Consider the following 14,990-nt stretch of genomic DNA (forward strand, 5'->3'; position numbering starts at 1 on the left):
CCATGATTTCTGATACGAGACATCTAGCTGTGACCCCAAGAAGCAAAGGTCGGGGTTTTCAATTGGAGCAAATCAGCCCCTGAATAAACCAGGCCGGCTGACCACATTAGTATAGTGAGTGCCCTAAACCTTACCTCTCTCATGCACAGAACACCCTGAAGGGCAACTTCCGTAAGCAGCCCCTGTATGTAGAGCTGAACTGAGGCTCTGTCCTCAACACACACCCTGCTTGGCCCTTCCTGTACACTGCTAGACTGCTAGACCTAACCTCCCGCCCACCCCCGACCCCCCGCTTCATCTTCTCCCAATTGCCAGCGAGGTGGTAGGCAAAACCACCAGCCCTCGGCTGCCACCCTCATACCACGTTAAACCCAAGAGTCAGGCTTTCCCCAAAAGCAGTGTTTCCCAAACAAACACGTAGGGGCCCTAAAACACAGAATGCTGGCCTCCAACCCCACCGTTTCTGGAGTCAGAGGTGGGATCCAAAAACCTGCAGGTCACGTGGCTGCTGGTTGAGGACCACGTGCTGAGAACCACTGCCCTCAGGAACTCGATAACGACCTCAAGTTTTCCTGAATCCCAAACACTGCTTGCAACACTAAAGCTTAACATGCCTCTTGTTCGGGGACAACTGTAGCCTCTGTCAGACTGTCAAGGGGTGACCATTCCACCAAATGTTGAGTAAAATGGTCCCCCGGGACCTGACCCCTTTCGATGCCCCAGGCAGGAGTGCAGAGGTAGCATGTTTTTTTTTTATCTGAGCAAGTACTCATTTGCTGAACTCATGTTTATTGCATCCTTTAGAAGACAATGTTTGGGGGAAAGGAATCCCCCCAGAGTGAAGTGGCAGCCCTGGGAACTTGGCATGGCACCCGCCATATATCGGCAATCGTGTCTTCAGGTTCCCAAACCCACCTGAGTCCATTCCTGTCATCTAACTTTCTGATCCAGAACTGGAACCCGGGTGTGCAGAATGCCCCACAGTGTATATCTGCAGGAAAGAGCCACTACCGTTATCACTCAGAGAGTTGGCTGCCTCTCTAATGAAGGGTACTCACTTGTCAGTTCTGAAGTGACCACACGCCTTGATCACAGTCCCACATATTAACCTGCTACGAAATGCTGTTGTGTGAACTGGGCTGGACTTTAAGTTACTTGAAAAACAGACTTAGGATTTATTCTTACTGTCACCCCTGCCCTGATGAGTCTTTGGCCTAATACACTTCTTGTTTATAATCACAAATAACTGTGCACCCTGGGGCACGGCGGCCAAGATTTCCACTTTTTAAAGCCTCCACCATCGCAGGCCTCGTGGAACATTCTGGAAAACACATTTTTCATTTTAATAAGCCCGTTTCAGACTGACGCTAAATGCCCTCAAATCTCTTAGACTCTTTAATAAAGTAAATATAAGTAATACCACACACACAAAAATCCTGATTTATTCCCTGTTTCTCATACATCATTGGCATCATTCTACTTAAAACGCAACAGTGATGACTCCAAAAAAAAAAAAAATGTTTAGAATTTAATCGTAAGTGCGTGTTAATCTGAGTAACTTAAGTACAGAAAAGAGTTAGTACACCACAAGCATTTTCTACACTTTTATTTTGTGGTGATTGCGAGACAAACACAGTCCGAACATGAGACTTTCCGTCCTCCCTCCTGAGGACTATCTGACTCCAAAGCTCATGCGCCCCAAGTACAGCAGTTGTCAGGTTGGGATAAGGCTTCTCACCAGGATTCGAGCTTCTCCCTTCTGAATCCCTTTCTCATCTCTAACAAAAAGGCCACACGTACATGTGGTTGAGAGGCGAGGTCTTCTTTACACTCACCACCGGGGTGGGGGTGGGGGGGCACAGGAGCACAAGAGCCTCACACACCCTCTTCCCGCCTGGCCTCCGCCTGAACCCGCCTGAATCCGGAATCTTAACCTGGTGCCTGGAAGGGGCGTCACAAGCAGCCCGCCCTGTCAGGTACTCAAAGGGTCTCTTCTAAGGAACACTTACAAACACTCTCACTGCTACGCCTTCTCTACCAGGGCAGTGCAGGTCTCTGTGAGAGCTCGGTCTTTCGGTTCCATACTTCTCCCCTGTCCCTATTCTTTGCCTACACTCCCGCTGCAAATCACCTCTGAGTCAGAGTCTCTCCCAGGCAGGTGAACCACAGCCCCCATTAATAAGTCAGGCGCTTGGGGGAGACGCGTTAACCGTTTCAGGCCACTTAGGTGCCTTTCGGCACGGGCTGCGTTGGGCCCGAAGCCTCAGTTCCATCTGTGCACTAATGAATTGAATCACTGTCGGCGGTCGGGGCAGTCGGGGGCGCTGACGCGAGAAAGCGCTCTAAGACACATCGCCGACTAGCAAGCTTCAGTCAGAGACTACCTGCAGGGAGGCGGCGGCCCTGGGGGAAAGCCAGCCCGCTCCTAGAGTTATGCCTGTAGCCGGAAGGGAGGTCCAGACTGGGACTCCAGAGGTACTGGAGAATGGGCGAGACGCCAACCAGCCAACAGCTGCAGGAAGGTGCCACCAGCCGAGGCTCCGGGCAGCCACGGGCCACCACGCGGGCCAATCCAGTGGTGAGGGTGTTCGAAGCGCGCCGCGCGGGACGGGGGGCTCCCCGGGTCAGATCGGAGGCCCCTGTGCACCAGGAGTCCCCACGCCCAGTCTAGACACAGCACACAGACACACACGGACACAGACACACATGCACACACAACATGTACACAGCCTGAGTGATGACTTAGCACCTCACTGCCGGAGTACCTGGGGAACAGATATGCATGTGCATGGCAGCTCATGCCCACACATCAGCACCCACAGCCTGCTCTGCTCGGCGACTGTACCGGGAAGGCCCCCGCCAGCCAGGCAAGAGGCGGAGCTGGGTCAGAGAGGCAGTGCTTCCCTCTCCTCAATGAGCCCGTGACCAGCACCTAGAAAGTGTTTCCCCAGGTTCAACGAGAGACTGCCCTACCTCGGCCCGCCCCACCCCCTCACCGTTAATTAAATCCACTCTGGTTTTCTAACTCAGTTTGTAAACAGTTCTGAGCCCACCCCTTGGGCATCCTCCTGGGGGGCTCAGTTCCCTCTAGCTCTAGAATGAAGGGGGGCGGGGGAGGGGAAGACACACCCCATTTGATCTTCCAGAAGAACAGTAAGAACTAACGAGGAAGTGTTTAAATCAGAGAGGCTCCCCGGGCTCTGTGGCCGTCTTGTGTGTGTGCACAGTGAGTTTACCAGCCCATAAATAGATTCAACCAACACAACCTCATGCTGAAGTATGTACAAGGGTCTGAGAGGAAATGCACTGGCTACCACTCCTTGCTCTGGGCAAGCGGTCGCCTCTTTGCAATCTTCTTCTCTACGTCACCACAAGGTGTCAGTGTCGACCATTACCCTCTCCAGGTCCTGCCGCAGGTGCGTGAACAGCTGCAGCCTCCTGAACAAGACATCCTGCTCCCGCTTCGCGAGATTGTCCTCTTCGTCCTTCTTTGGGGTGATCAGGGGCTTGTTGAAGTTGACCTTCCTCTTCAACTTCCAGTACTGGTACAGGAAATCCACGACCTCCTCGGGCAGCCGCAGGGCCCTGGCAACATCCAGCAGGTTGACGAAGGTGTAGAACTCATCCTCCAGCTGCTGCAGCTTTTGCTTCCGGACACTCACCCGGTGGGCCTCCTCCTGATTCTGCTCAAGGCTGCCAAAGGGCTCCAGCGGATCCCGCGGGGGGCACTCAGGGGCCCCGTTCTCCCGAGCGGCCCCCTCACCGAGGCTCTCGTCGGGCTTGCGATGTGAGCTGTGCTTCGGGCAGTAGGACTTGAACTTGACTTCGTCGTTCTCGGCCAAGATGGTCTTCATCTCCAGGCCCCGGTCGAAAGCACAGGTCACGTGGAAGGCTGTGCGGCAGTTCTTCACAGAGCACTGGCAAGAACACGCAGACAGCAAGAGGAGAGAGATTAGGGAGTGACAGTGACTGAAGCCCCGGGTGCCAGGCACCCCCTCCCTACACACGCACAGGAAGAGCTGCACTTGGAGCTCGTGCCGGGACAGAGGAGCTTCACGCGGATTCACCCTGGCAGGTCCAGTCGTGTTTTAAACAAGCTACAGCTTGGGATTTAAGGGGACTCTCTTTTCATAAACCGAACCATAACTCTCCTAGAAAAGCAACTGCATCCAATAACCACCTCTTAAAGCAGACACGATCACACAGATGGCGCGTGTAGACAAAGGGGGCCCTGGCGCTCCGACTATGCTCCGAAGAACGTGTGCCCAACATGCAGAGTATGTCCTGAGGCATTCATTTGTCTCTTCTCATAGGTCTGGGCTTTTTTAATGTTTATATAAAAAGCCTGAGTGGCGAGAATCTCCTCAGGAAGAATGACCACCAACCAGAGTTTTGAAAGGCACGTGGATCCTCCTTCCTAAGCCACAGTCAGGACGAGCCCCAACACCAGTGGGAAAATAAATGGCTCACTCCTCCTCCAGCAGTGAGGGTTGCTCAAGACTGAGGAGGGTGAATTAAAAACTCCCAAAGACTGGAAAGGAAGAGGAGACCAGGACAATCCAGGACAGGAAGGACGGGACTGGTCTCCGCACCCGAGGAAGCTTTCGCCAGGCGCAGAGGCTTCCAGGCCAGTGGGGGACAAGCTCTGAGACCTGTGTGCGCTTCGCCTGGCAGCGCAACCGTGAGGGACCTGCTGCTTGTGGGTGGAAGGGAGGTCAACGTAGAGGCCAGGCGTCACCCAGCTCTGCCCCGGCCTCACCAAACACCTCCCCTCTCCCTCTCACCGCCCCACCAGGGGAACCCCGTAGTGCCTCCGATCCAGACGGCAGGCCAGAGGCCTAGCAGGAGAAAAGTGACTTCTCCCCATCTGATCTTGCTGGGCGAATTCCTGGAAGGAGGCTCCCTGTGGTGACTGAAGCCAGTCCCTTAAAAAGCAACACTGTACTGTGTGAGGCCAAGGGATCCGGGCACGCCAGGGCTGCAGACAGGAGCAGAACTGAGTGGCCCCAGGCCAGCTGAGAAGCTTAATTAATTAAACTCATTCAGCAGAGCCCTGCACAGCACCACCACAGATCGCAGCGGCGTGGGCGGGGCTTCTTCCCCAATCATTGCAGCCTTTAAGAGGTGACTCACTGCCAGTCGTGATTTCTTCCATTATTAAAAAGTCGCTTTCACCCAGAAGTACAGAAAATCTAGCTCCCTTCACAGAAAATCAATTCCCCCACTGAAAACACTTAAAGCGCATGAACTAACATAAATCTGTAATTTTATCTATAATAATAACCTCAATTCCAAGGAATGTGTGGAATCAGCTTTAGTGGTAGAACACACACACACACACACACACACACACAACCTGGTCACTATCAGTACACACATACCTGGTCACTATCAGTACACATACACACACACACACACCTGGTCACTATCAGTACACACACACACACACCCCTGGTCACTATCAGTATACACACACACACACACACATACACACACACACACACACACACACACACCTGGTCACTATCAGTACAAGACAAAGTGTTCCTCCCTCCTAGCAGGCAGCCAAGTGGGAAGTAAAGTGGGAACAGATGACGGAGACACTACCAGTGTTTGGCTTAAACGACACTTCAACTCAGCGCCCCGACCTGAAGAGAGGAACTCGCCACGGCAGAACATTTATACGGGGCTTTGTAAAGACGCCAAATGGCCTTCCTCTGGGTTTTCCTATTCAGGTTGACTCAGCAAACAGATGTTACAGAAACGTAAGCCAGAGCCTTTCCAGCTGCAGACATTTCAGACAGGAATTCTTTAATAAAATCAGTCTATTCTGTGAAGATATGAAAAATCATCAAAAACTTCCTTGGCCTCTCCTCCTTCAAATTCATGTTCTGGGAAAAAGAGGTCAACGGCAACAAAAAAGTCATTTTATCGTCTCTCTTCAAAAGAGACACAGAGATCCCAATCGACCGCCTCCTGGAAACATCAGTGAAGGACCTACTCAGTAAAGGGCGTAATTTCTATCCTCAGAAGAACACCGGGTAACTTGGAAGAAAACGATGTCCATTTTCCTTGGTTTGCCCCAGCCTGTTCCCTGCAAGTGTTCGCACGGGCCGTCTGCGCGCGCGCGCGCGCGCGCACACACACACACACACACACACACACACACACACACACACACACACACACACCTCTGTGTCTTCTTTTATTTTGTGGCTTTTAAAACATTTCTCCTTCACTCCCTCCTAACACAACGCTCAGGCCAGAGGCTTTTGTCATGTTTTAATTTTAAGCAGATTCCATTCACATACAAAAATCTGCACTATTTTCAAGGTCCACAGCCAAATCCCACCAGCTGTCTCATGCCTCACCCTCTGAATATTCTGTTACGTTTTGGATTCTTGAACACCAGTGGAAGTGATAAGGAAGAAAAAGCACAACAGCTTGGCGTGTAAAATGAAAACTTGTAAAAAGAAACACCAGTCAGTGGATACCTTACACAGAGGAATATTTACCAGCCAAAATACAAGTTGAGTTTGCCAAATGAGGTCATTTCTTTAAAAGCCCCGACCGGCAGTTTGACTGAGCTTGTGGAGTGAGTGAGTGAGAGTGAGAGAGTGAGAGAGAGAAAGAGAGAGAGTGTGTGCGTCTGTGTGTGTGTGTCTGTGTGTGTCTATGTGTGTCTCTGTCTCTGTGTGTGTGTGTGTGTGTGTGTGTGTGTGCCAAGCCGTTGCATGTCCTGCATCAAGAGGGCAGCCGCCCCAAACCGGCACCTCTGCCCACGGACTGTGACGTGGGGACCAAGGAGGGGCCGGCGTCCCTGAGCTGGCGGCCCCCACAGAGGCAAAGGGCCAACGGCAGCCGCAGACAGCATCTGGAGACCGCGGTGGGACAGCACCTCAGGCCTCCGAGGTCACGCCTGTCTAGACGCCAAAAACGTGAGGCCCGGAGAGGAACTTCTCAGGCAGCGCTTTAGACCAACACCAAGAAACAGCACGCCATCAATAGTCTCTCCGTGATCCTGTTACCTGCCTCATGGCTGAATACACCTGCCTGTACGTGGACACAGAAAACGCAGGCCGGCTTCTTACCTACGAGCTCCCCTCCCCCACACTGTACCATAAAAAAAATCAGATATTCAGACTGGGCAGAACCCCTGGTGCAGCACCTCATGGGTGTCCCTCCACCCACCCGGTCGGTGCTCCAAGGAGTCCCCGTTTTGCCAAATGCAAAAGGGTTGGCGTGCCAAGCTGATTTCCAACAGTGCGCACCGCACCGAGACACCCCACGCGCGCACCTCTGAAACCAGCGGCGTCGGGGGCAGCCACAGAGGCAGGGCTGCCGCTCGGCAGGCGGGAGGGTGACTAAGCCTCCAGTGCCGAGACTCCAGCTCTTCCCCAGAACTGTCGGCCTGTGGAAAGAGCTGCAACGCCAGGCTTTGGGCAGGGAGGGAGAAACCAGATACAAACTGGAACTGCCCTGCAGCTCAGGCGGACTTCTGAGTTGCCCTGTGATGGTTACAGCCGGGGTTCCGGTCACACTGGACACTCTCCACCAACAGAAGGTGTGTATACTGGGCTGGAGACGTCCCTCAGCAACCTCAGAAGGGCTGTGAGAACCTCGTCCCGCTTCCTGGATTCTAGCCCCATCTCCAAGCCCTGTGACGGTCAGCTCACAGAGCCCTCCCCCGTCCCGCTCCCTGGAACACAAGGAAGGCTGATAATGCCATCCTGACTAGGCTGGTTACCTGTATGGAGGCCCCAAACTTCTCATTGCAGAGGCTGCACACCAGCGCCCACCGACTGCTGGGGATGTGAGACACCTTCGTGATGGGCTCCATCTTCTCGGGGCTGCCAATGCTCACCTGGAGGCCCAAGAAATAACAAGACAGGGTGGCAGAGGTCGTCAAGACAGGGGCCGGACACAGACAGCAGCAACTCAGAGATCCATTCCTCCCCCACGGCCCTCCTACCAGAGGGTGCCGAGGGGCACTCACCCTCCGAGCGCAGGTAAAATCCCACTTTAAAGCATCAGGACAGCACAGGGGCCAGCTAGGGGCCAACTCTACGCCCTCCTCGGGGGGGGGGGGGGTCATCTGACACAAACGTCCTGTTTGTAAAAACACTCAGACACCCCAATGCTCACTGCTCACCCGAGTGACAGCAAAGACAAGGTAACCCATCTACCACACCTCTGGTCCGCTAAGAAGCGGTCAGGACTGGAAATCCGTCTCAAACATATTGCAATCAGTTGTGAACGATGGAGCAGAAGTAAACATTGACCACTTTTAATCTCTCACTAAAGAAAGCCTTTCTCTTCAGTCAGAAACTATCACTACATACAAAGCGGAAAACTACCAAGATAAGTAAGGTCCCCTCCCTCTCCTCTCAGCCTGGATCACTGAACTGCATCCCTGTTAATACCAAACCGTGCGATTCCCATGCTACCAAGACCCGAGTCGTGAAGCCTCAATCCAAATCACTCCCAGATCCTTTTCCTCGGGAGGAAAATGCACCAAAATCATATGCCAAAAAAATGCTGAAATCTGAATCACAAATGATAGTCTCAGAGTGAGCCAAGCAAATTAAATCAGTCAAGGTCTGGGACTTGAAATAAATTAGACCAGACCTGAAATTAAAAAGGTTGAGGCCAAGTAAGAATTTTAATAAAAAATCACAAAAATGTGACCTAGGGCAGTGGTTCTTTAACCGTGACGGTGCTGTATGCATGGCTCACCGGGCCCAGGAGTCTACGGCCCATCCCAGGGAAAGGACAGAGCCACACCCGGGCCGCAGCGCGGACGAAAGAACGCCGCGGGTCCGCTTCTGGGAGCGTGACAGCAGCGGAGGGTCAGCTGCAGAGGCATCAGAAGGGAAGTCTGAACACCTCCACCCAGAATCCAACTCACGGCTGCCTCCAGTTAACGTTTCCACCAATTTACACACCACTGACCACACGACAGCATGCTCGAGATTCAATTTAAGGTGGAAAAATGGGTAGCAGTTCAAAGGTGTCTTTTTACTCCTCGGCTACAAAGTGGCCCAGTGATGAAGGGCTCCCTGTGAGGACGAACAGCCACGGGCTCCCAAGGTGAACCACCAACACGGGCACCCACCTCGGGGATCCACAGCGCACAGCTGACGTGGACCCACTTGGTCCCACTGCGGGTAGGCTTCATCGCTCCACCTTTCTTGGGACACAACAAACACTTGGGCTGAACCCCCAGGGCACACGTCCGGCACAGCCAACTGCCCTCTGGGACCTTGAGAATTCCGTAACAGGCCTGTAAAGCCACAGCACATCCCCAAGGAAAAGAGAGAAACAGAAAAAAAAAAAAAAGAGTTATTTTTACCCTGTGTGTCTACGAATTTTAAAACGCCTAGAAAGATTTTAACAGACGCACCCCCAACATAGAGGCACTCCTTTCAGGAAGAGTGCCGGGCAGCCTCACAGCAGCAGTCGGGAGGTGGGTACGAGGTACAACGTACTTACCGACCAGAGGGTGGTCCTGAAAACTACTTGAGGACAGAAAGGTTTGTAAAAGATCTGCTGTGTTGCTACAGATACCCATCTATATCAAGTTTCTAAATACTTGGGCAGTAAATCCTCAAAACTCTCTCCAGGGCTAGATGGCGGAAGGCATCCCTCTCTGATTTACTGATGTAGGTGGGCTATAAAGGGAGGGAAAAAACACAAAGCAGTTGAGAGCCTCCCAGAGCTACTACACGAGACACCAGTGAAAAGGAGAGGGAACTGAGGACCAGCCTCGCTCCCTGGGCTAAGCAAGCCCTACTGACCAGGCGCCGACACCCCGCCCGCCTCCCACACACAAGTGAGCACAACAGGCGCAGAAAAATGAGACATTCTAGACAAAGAGAATTTGGTCTCTTTGGCGGATATTTAAAACAAAGCCTGCTTTGCATAAGATGGTAAATTACACAAGACAGCAAAAACTGCAGGAATCAAGGCAACTTAAAGTCACTGAGACGGTTCAAAGAAAGAAAAGGCAAACGTTAAAGAAGTGAAGAAACAACACCATGATGGTACCAGGAGCACATGCAGAGCCTTTTAAAAACACCAAACTGTTCAGAACTTTATCCTTAAATGAACTACAAGTCAGGAAGTGGAGAGACAGTAACATAGTTCCAATTCTCCAGACAGGAAAAACACAGCCACTATGCAATCTGAATATCCAGGACGCAAAAAGGAAACCACAGGATGATAGTTCAGGGAAGTTAAGTGACACTAAGATTGGAGCTTAGGAGCACTGTGTCGGTGCCATGAATGAGCCACTGTCAACACAGACTTGCTGAAGGAAAAAAAAAAAATTTTTTTTTTTTAATAGCGCTAACTGACACGATTAAGGTTTCAAATATCAGAAAGGTCTGTATCAGGCACTCTAGACAAAGTCTCATTTGAAGAGGTAATTTTTTTTTTTTTTTTTTTTTTTTTTACTGGAAAAGCAAGTCTAAATAAAATAGAAGATTAAATAGAGGACGCCTGAAAGACAAGTCATGAAGAACATCTCAAAAGCAAAAGGAACCACAGGAAATGCTAATAGGCAACGTGGTGTGGCTGAAAGAACAGCAGACCAGGCTCGGGGCGGGGGTGTGGGGGTGGGTGTCGTCCAGAGCTCCCCGAGTTCCAGCCCCAGCTCTGCCACTAACCCGCAGTGGGACGCTGAACAGCCCACCCTGACTTCAGTTCACTCATTTATAAGCAGAGGGTTTGAGCAGTTTTCAAGCAGAACCCTTTTTTTCAAACAAGATTTGTCTTGTGGGGGGGTGGGGGGGGGAAGTAAAATGGCAGGAAAAGAACTGAAACATCATCCAAGTAAATGGCACCAACAACGTAAAAGCAACAATGGCAGCCACAACGCTCATGGTCTTGAAACAAAAAAATCTCTCTAAGAATTCTCCATTATCCCGAGGAAAGCACCTAGATAAGTTGAAAACCCAGAGCTACAGATGGGCTATAACATGACTTCATAAGCAAGAGACCTGTGGTCTCCCCATCAGGATGAGACGGGACAAGGCCACCGCTGGTAAAGTCCTCAGGCAGAGGGAAACCCAGGAAGCAGACACATTCTAAAGAAAACAACAGTCAGGAACTTCACAAAGCAAACCGGATTCTTCTTGCCAAGAGGTCACCCAAGCCACTGTCCCTTTAAGTTGGTTTTAAATCTCAGCATCAACAGGTGAATTCAAAGAAAGTACCTCTGGAGAGCCTATTACCTAAAGAGTGTATGTGAACACGTGTCCCCACAGAAATACAAATTACTTCATTACTGCATGAAAAAAATAAACGAGAGAGGTAAGGGTCCAGACTAAGATTCTCCCAAGCTTTTTAAATCACCCAGTGCCCAACCTTACTGAAGCAACCGCCAAATCCTCTCGACATCGCGGAGGACAGGAAATAACTTTCAAGAAAAGGGGACCCTTTCCGCTTGTTCAAGGGCTCCGTTTATCTACTAACATGTTAGCAAATGTTATGTGTTGACTAGTGTCCGAAAAGTATATGTTAAAGCAAGTCCTAACACCCCCGGTACCTCAGAATGTGACCTCGTTTGGAAATAGGGCCACAGGAGATGTAGTCAGTTAAGATGAGGTCACACTAGAGTAGGGTGGGCCCTTCATCCAGCGTGACTGGCGGCCTTACAAGAAGATGGCGACGTGTGAAGACACAGATGCGTGGGGAGGACACAAAGTGACAGCAAAGCCAGAGACCAGCGTCGTGTGGCTGCAAGTCAAGGAACGCCCACAACCGCCAGCAAACCGCCAGGAGGCGAGGAAGGTTCTCCGTCCGGGTTTCAGAGGGAGCGTGGCCCTGCCGACACCCTGATTTCAGACGTCTAGTTTCCAGATAGCAAGACAACAAACTTCTGTTCTTTTAAGCCATCCAGCTCGTGCAAGGGCAACTAACACAGCAAACTAACCGCCTTTTCAAGAGTCCCCCCGCCCCCTGCCCTCCAGCGTTCTCAATAGCTATAAAGCCAGGTGTTGGAGCAGGGCAGGGGGCTCATACAGTCTCAGTAAACCTGACTTCTGTGGACGGCAATAAAGGCACTATGCGAAGAAAGAATGAGGTCCACAGAGGATCCTGTTCTCCTGGTTGTAAGAGTAACAAGAAATACTTCAAACACTAAGCACCTGTCAGCAACAAAAAAGATGGGCCCACGTCTTTAACTCATGGACCCTGTCTGGAGGAACCACCCCAGGGGGCCTCCTTCCGGGCCCTGCTGCCCACATACCTGGTGCACACAGATGTTGCATTTGTCACAGAACACCATCTCATTGCCGTCCTCACCGTCGGGCGACTGGCAGACATCACAGACCACGTCTTCGTCATATTCAATCCCCAGGCCTTCTTCAGTCTCTATAGCATGATTCATATTATCGTAGCATCGCTGTTCAAATTCCTCCAGGACCCTTTCCATGGTGTATTCATCTAACTCAGGCATTCCTGGAGGGAAAATGCCACAAAACCATTTTCATAAACCCGTATTAATAAACATAATACTATTCATACTAATAAAAATGCACAATGAATAAATAATATTATAAACAAATCTCTCCTGAGTGCCCCCCAAATATTTTCTATTGGATGTCCCTCAGACCCTTCCAAGGAAGGGTCTTGAAATTCAGAGGCAGAAAGAGACTTGCACCCAACAGTTTACGGTCAGGCACGGTCAGGCACTGAAGATGGAGTGCTTGCTGTAGAAAGATCATTCCCAAAATGGTTCCAGGCTATTAAATGCATATATCATTAGACTGTCGTTTCATTACAGTATTATATATACCAACTAGCGTGTAAGCGACTTCAAAACCATGACCACCTGTTATGGTTTGGGCATTTTTTCCAAAAACACATCCCATTCTTGCTACTTAAAATGGTGCCGAGAACAGATTTCACTGTGAACGCTCAAATGTTTTTTACCTGGTTTATCCCTCCTCACCCTCTGAATTTACTAAGCTGAGATGCATAGTTAGTCAGACACATGAAAGACGGAAACACAAGGGACGTCTCAAGCAAAGGAGACAGACAGCTCCTGGTGAATCAAAGAAAATGCATTCTTATGCAAGAACGGCCAAAAACAAACTTCAGGCGGTTATCATGGTGTGGTTACGGCTAGTGGTGGGGATGAGACTTTTATTTTCTTCCATCTGCGGACGTATCCCAAACTTCCTACAATGAAAATACTCATGCAGGAAAGAAAAAAACAGCTTGTAAAAAATATTCAAACACATGTAACTGGCAAGAAACAACAGAAGTGTCATTAGGGCCAACAACAACTTATATGCATTATCATAGATTTAATTAAGACTTCCAAGTTTTTGAAAACTTGGAGCACACATTAGCGCTGACACTGTGATAAGCCCTAAACACACAGTCAAAAAAGCCACCTATCATCTCAGACCTTATTTCATGACGAGGTCGTTTCTGCGCGGCCAGGAGGTTTCATCTCAATTCCTCCTACCAGTTCCGAAAACACCACTGGCTTTGAAAATACAGCCCTATGCCCTATAATTCATTTCTACCATTAAAAAGACCAATAAAAGCTAAGACAAACGCCTTTACGCATGCGTTCGATACATGTTCTACAACTGCATCGCTCATCCTGCCCAAGAGCTCAGCTCCGCCTTGCAGTCTGACGCATGAGCCCAGCACTCACCACCTAGACCACCCACCGAAGCCCCCGGTCCCTGGCCGTCTGTCCCTCTGCCTTAACACAGGACACCCAGTCAGTCCAGTGCGTTACAGCTGTCTTTACAAGGTAGAATTTTATAGTCTATGAAGCTAAAACATAGTACTCAGTTCCAAGAGAGCACTGAAAACTTCCGAACAGACTCCCACCTCCTAGCCTGCTAACATCCTGGCCACTAATACCTAAAACCAAGGACCAAAAGGAAGGAGATCTACTTTATCAAAATATCGGAGTAACAGCTTTCCCAGCTCAGTCCACACCATCGTTCCCATTCAAAGGCTGGGGAGCAGCACGCGTGGCAGCACCTGTCACACGCCAGGCCCCGTGCCGGGCTCAGGCTTCCACACGAAACGAAGTCTTGGCCCTTCAGGGCTTTGAAATCCACCATGAAACACTCCGTAGATATTCACCATGTGCTAGACTGCACACAGACAGCCTGTGCCACCACTTCCCGACCTTGACCTACATACAGCACATGCTAATGAATCCTCACGTCTCTCACAGGAAGCCCAGACTGGGTCTCCCTGACTTGCCATCACCACACTTCAGGCAACCCTTAGCAACCTGAAGTGGTGTGTGAGCCGAGATCCAAGTGTCCTCCTGGTCGTGACACAAGGAGATGCAAGCAAACGAGGTCCTCTGAGCCGTACATACACAAGAATGGTTGACTTGTAGAAAAGATCGCAATGGGCAGGGCACCCAGCTAAGGTAGGGCTTCACCAAAGGAAAGCCAGGACAGATCGACGGGTGAGAGGAGAAACACTCAGGTTTGGAAAAGGACCCAAGGGGAATCACTGAGGTGAGAACACGAGGGATGTGTTTGGAAAATGGTGAGCTTGGCTGGAGTGGCGTCTCCTGTGAGAAACTGCAGGCCACGGCTGAAGAAGGCGGCATCCGAATAGCACCGCCGGAGGGGGAAGAAACAGAACACCGGAGCAGGAAACTGTGGACCAGACCCTCGTGCGATCTCGGGGAAGCGCTGCGTTTCTCTGGGCCTCAGTTCTCTTGAGGTAACCGGCAGGGTTGCGGGGTGCAGGGCAGGAACTGGGAGCCCCCGCTTTCCTGCCCGTGGAAGACACCCCTCCTCGATCCCACCTCTCTGTCCACGAGACGCACACAGACTGAGTCCCTCTCAGCACACCTGCCGCAGCAGGACACGCGCATCTCCAACAAAGAGCCCGTGATCCCGAGACCGGACTGAGGCCGAGACGGAGCTGGCGTCGCCAGCGGTGAGGAGCCTCGCCCCTGAACCGCGGGCCTCACGCACTCGCCGCTCATCGTCCGC

General features: G+C 51.1%; 1 protein-coding gene across 9 annotated transcripts in view; it reads right to left on the reverse strand.

The window, feature by feature from the left end:
- The window catches only part of JADE1 (jade family PHD finger 1), a 57,568-nt gene that overhangs the window by 9,578 nt on the left and 33,000 nt on the right, over window positions 1-14,990 (reverse strand). For 8 of the 9 annotated variants that reach the window (XM_019927921.3, XM_019927922.3, XM_019927923.3 and 5 more), the window contains exons 6-9: window positions 12,251-12,462; window positions 9,116-9,283; window positions 7,748-7,864; window positions 3,396-3,917 (exon numbers count right to left, since the gene is read on the reverse strand). In XM_019927921.3, coding sequence (XP_019783480.1) covers window positions 3,396-3,917; window positions 7,748-7,864; window positions 9,116-9,283; window positions 12,251-12,462 — 1,019 coding nt within the window. The remainder of the gene's footprint in view (window positions 1-3,395; window positions 3,918-7,747; window positions 7,865-9,115; window positions 9,284-12,250; window positions 12,463-14,990) is intronic. The other variant, XM_073804836.1, reaches the window with a different exon arrangement.

This window comes from Tursiops truncatus, chromosome 5 (genome assembly GCF_011762595.2).
Source record: "Tursiops truncatus isolate mTurTru1 chromosome 5, mTurTru1.mat.Y, whole genome shotgun sequence".
NCBI lineage: Eukaryota > Metazoa > Chordata > Mammalia > Artiodactyla > Delphinidae > Tursiops > Tursiops truncatus.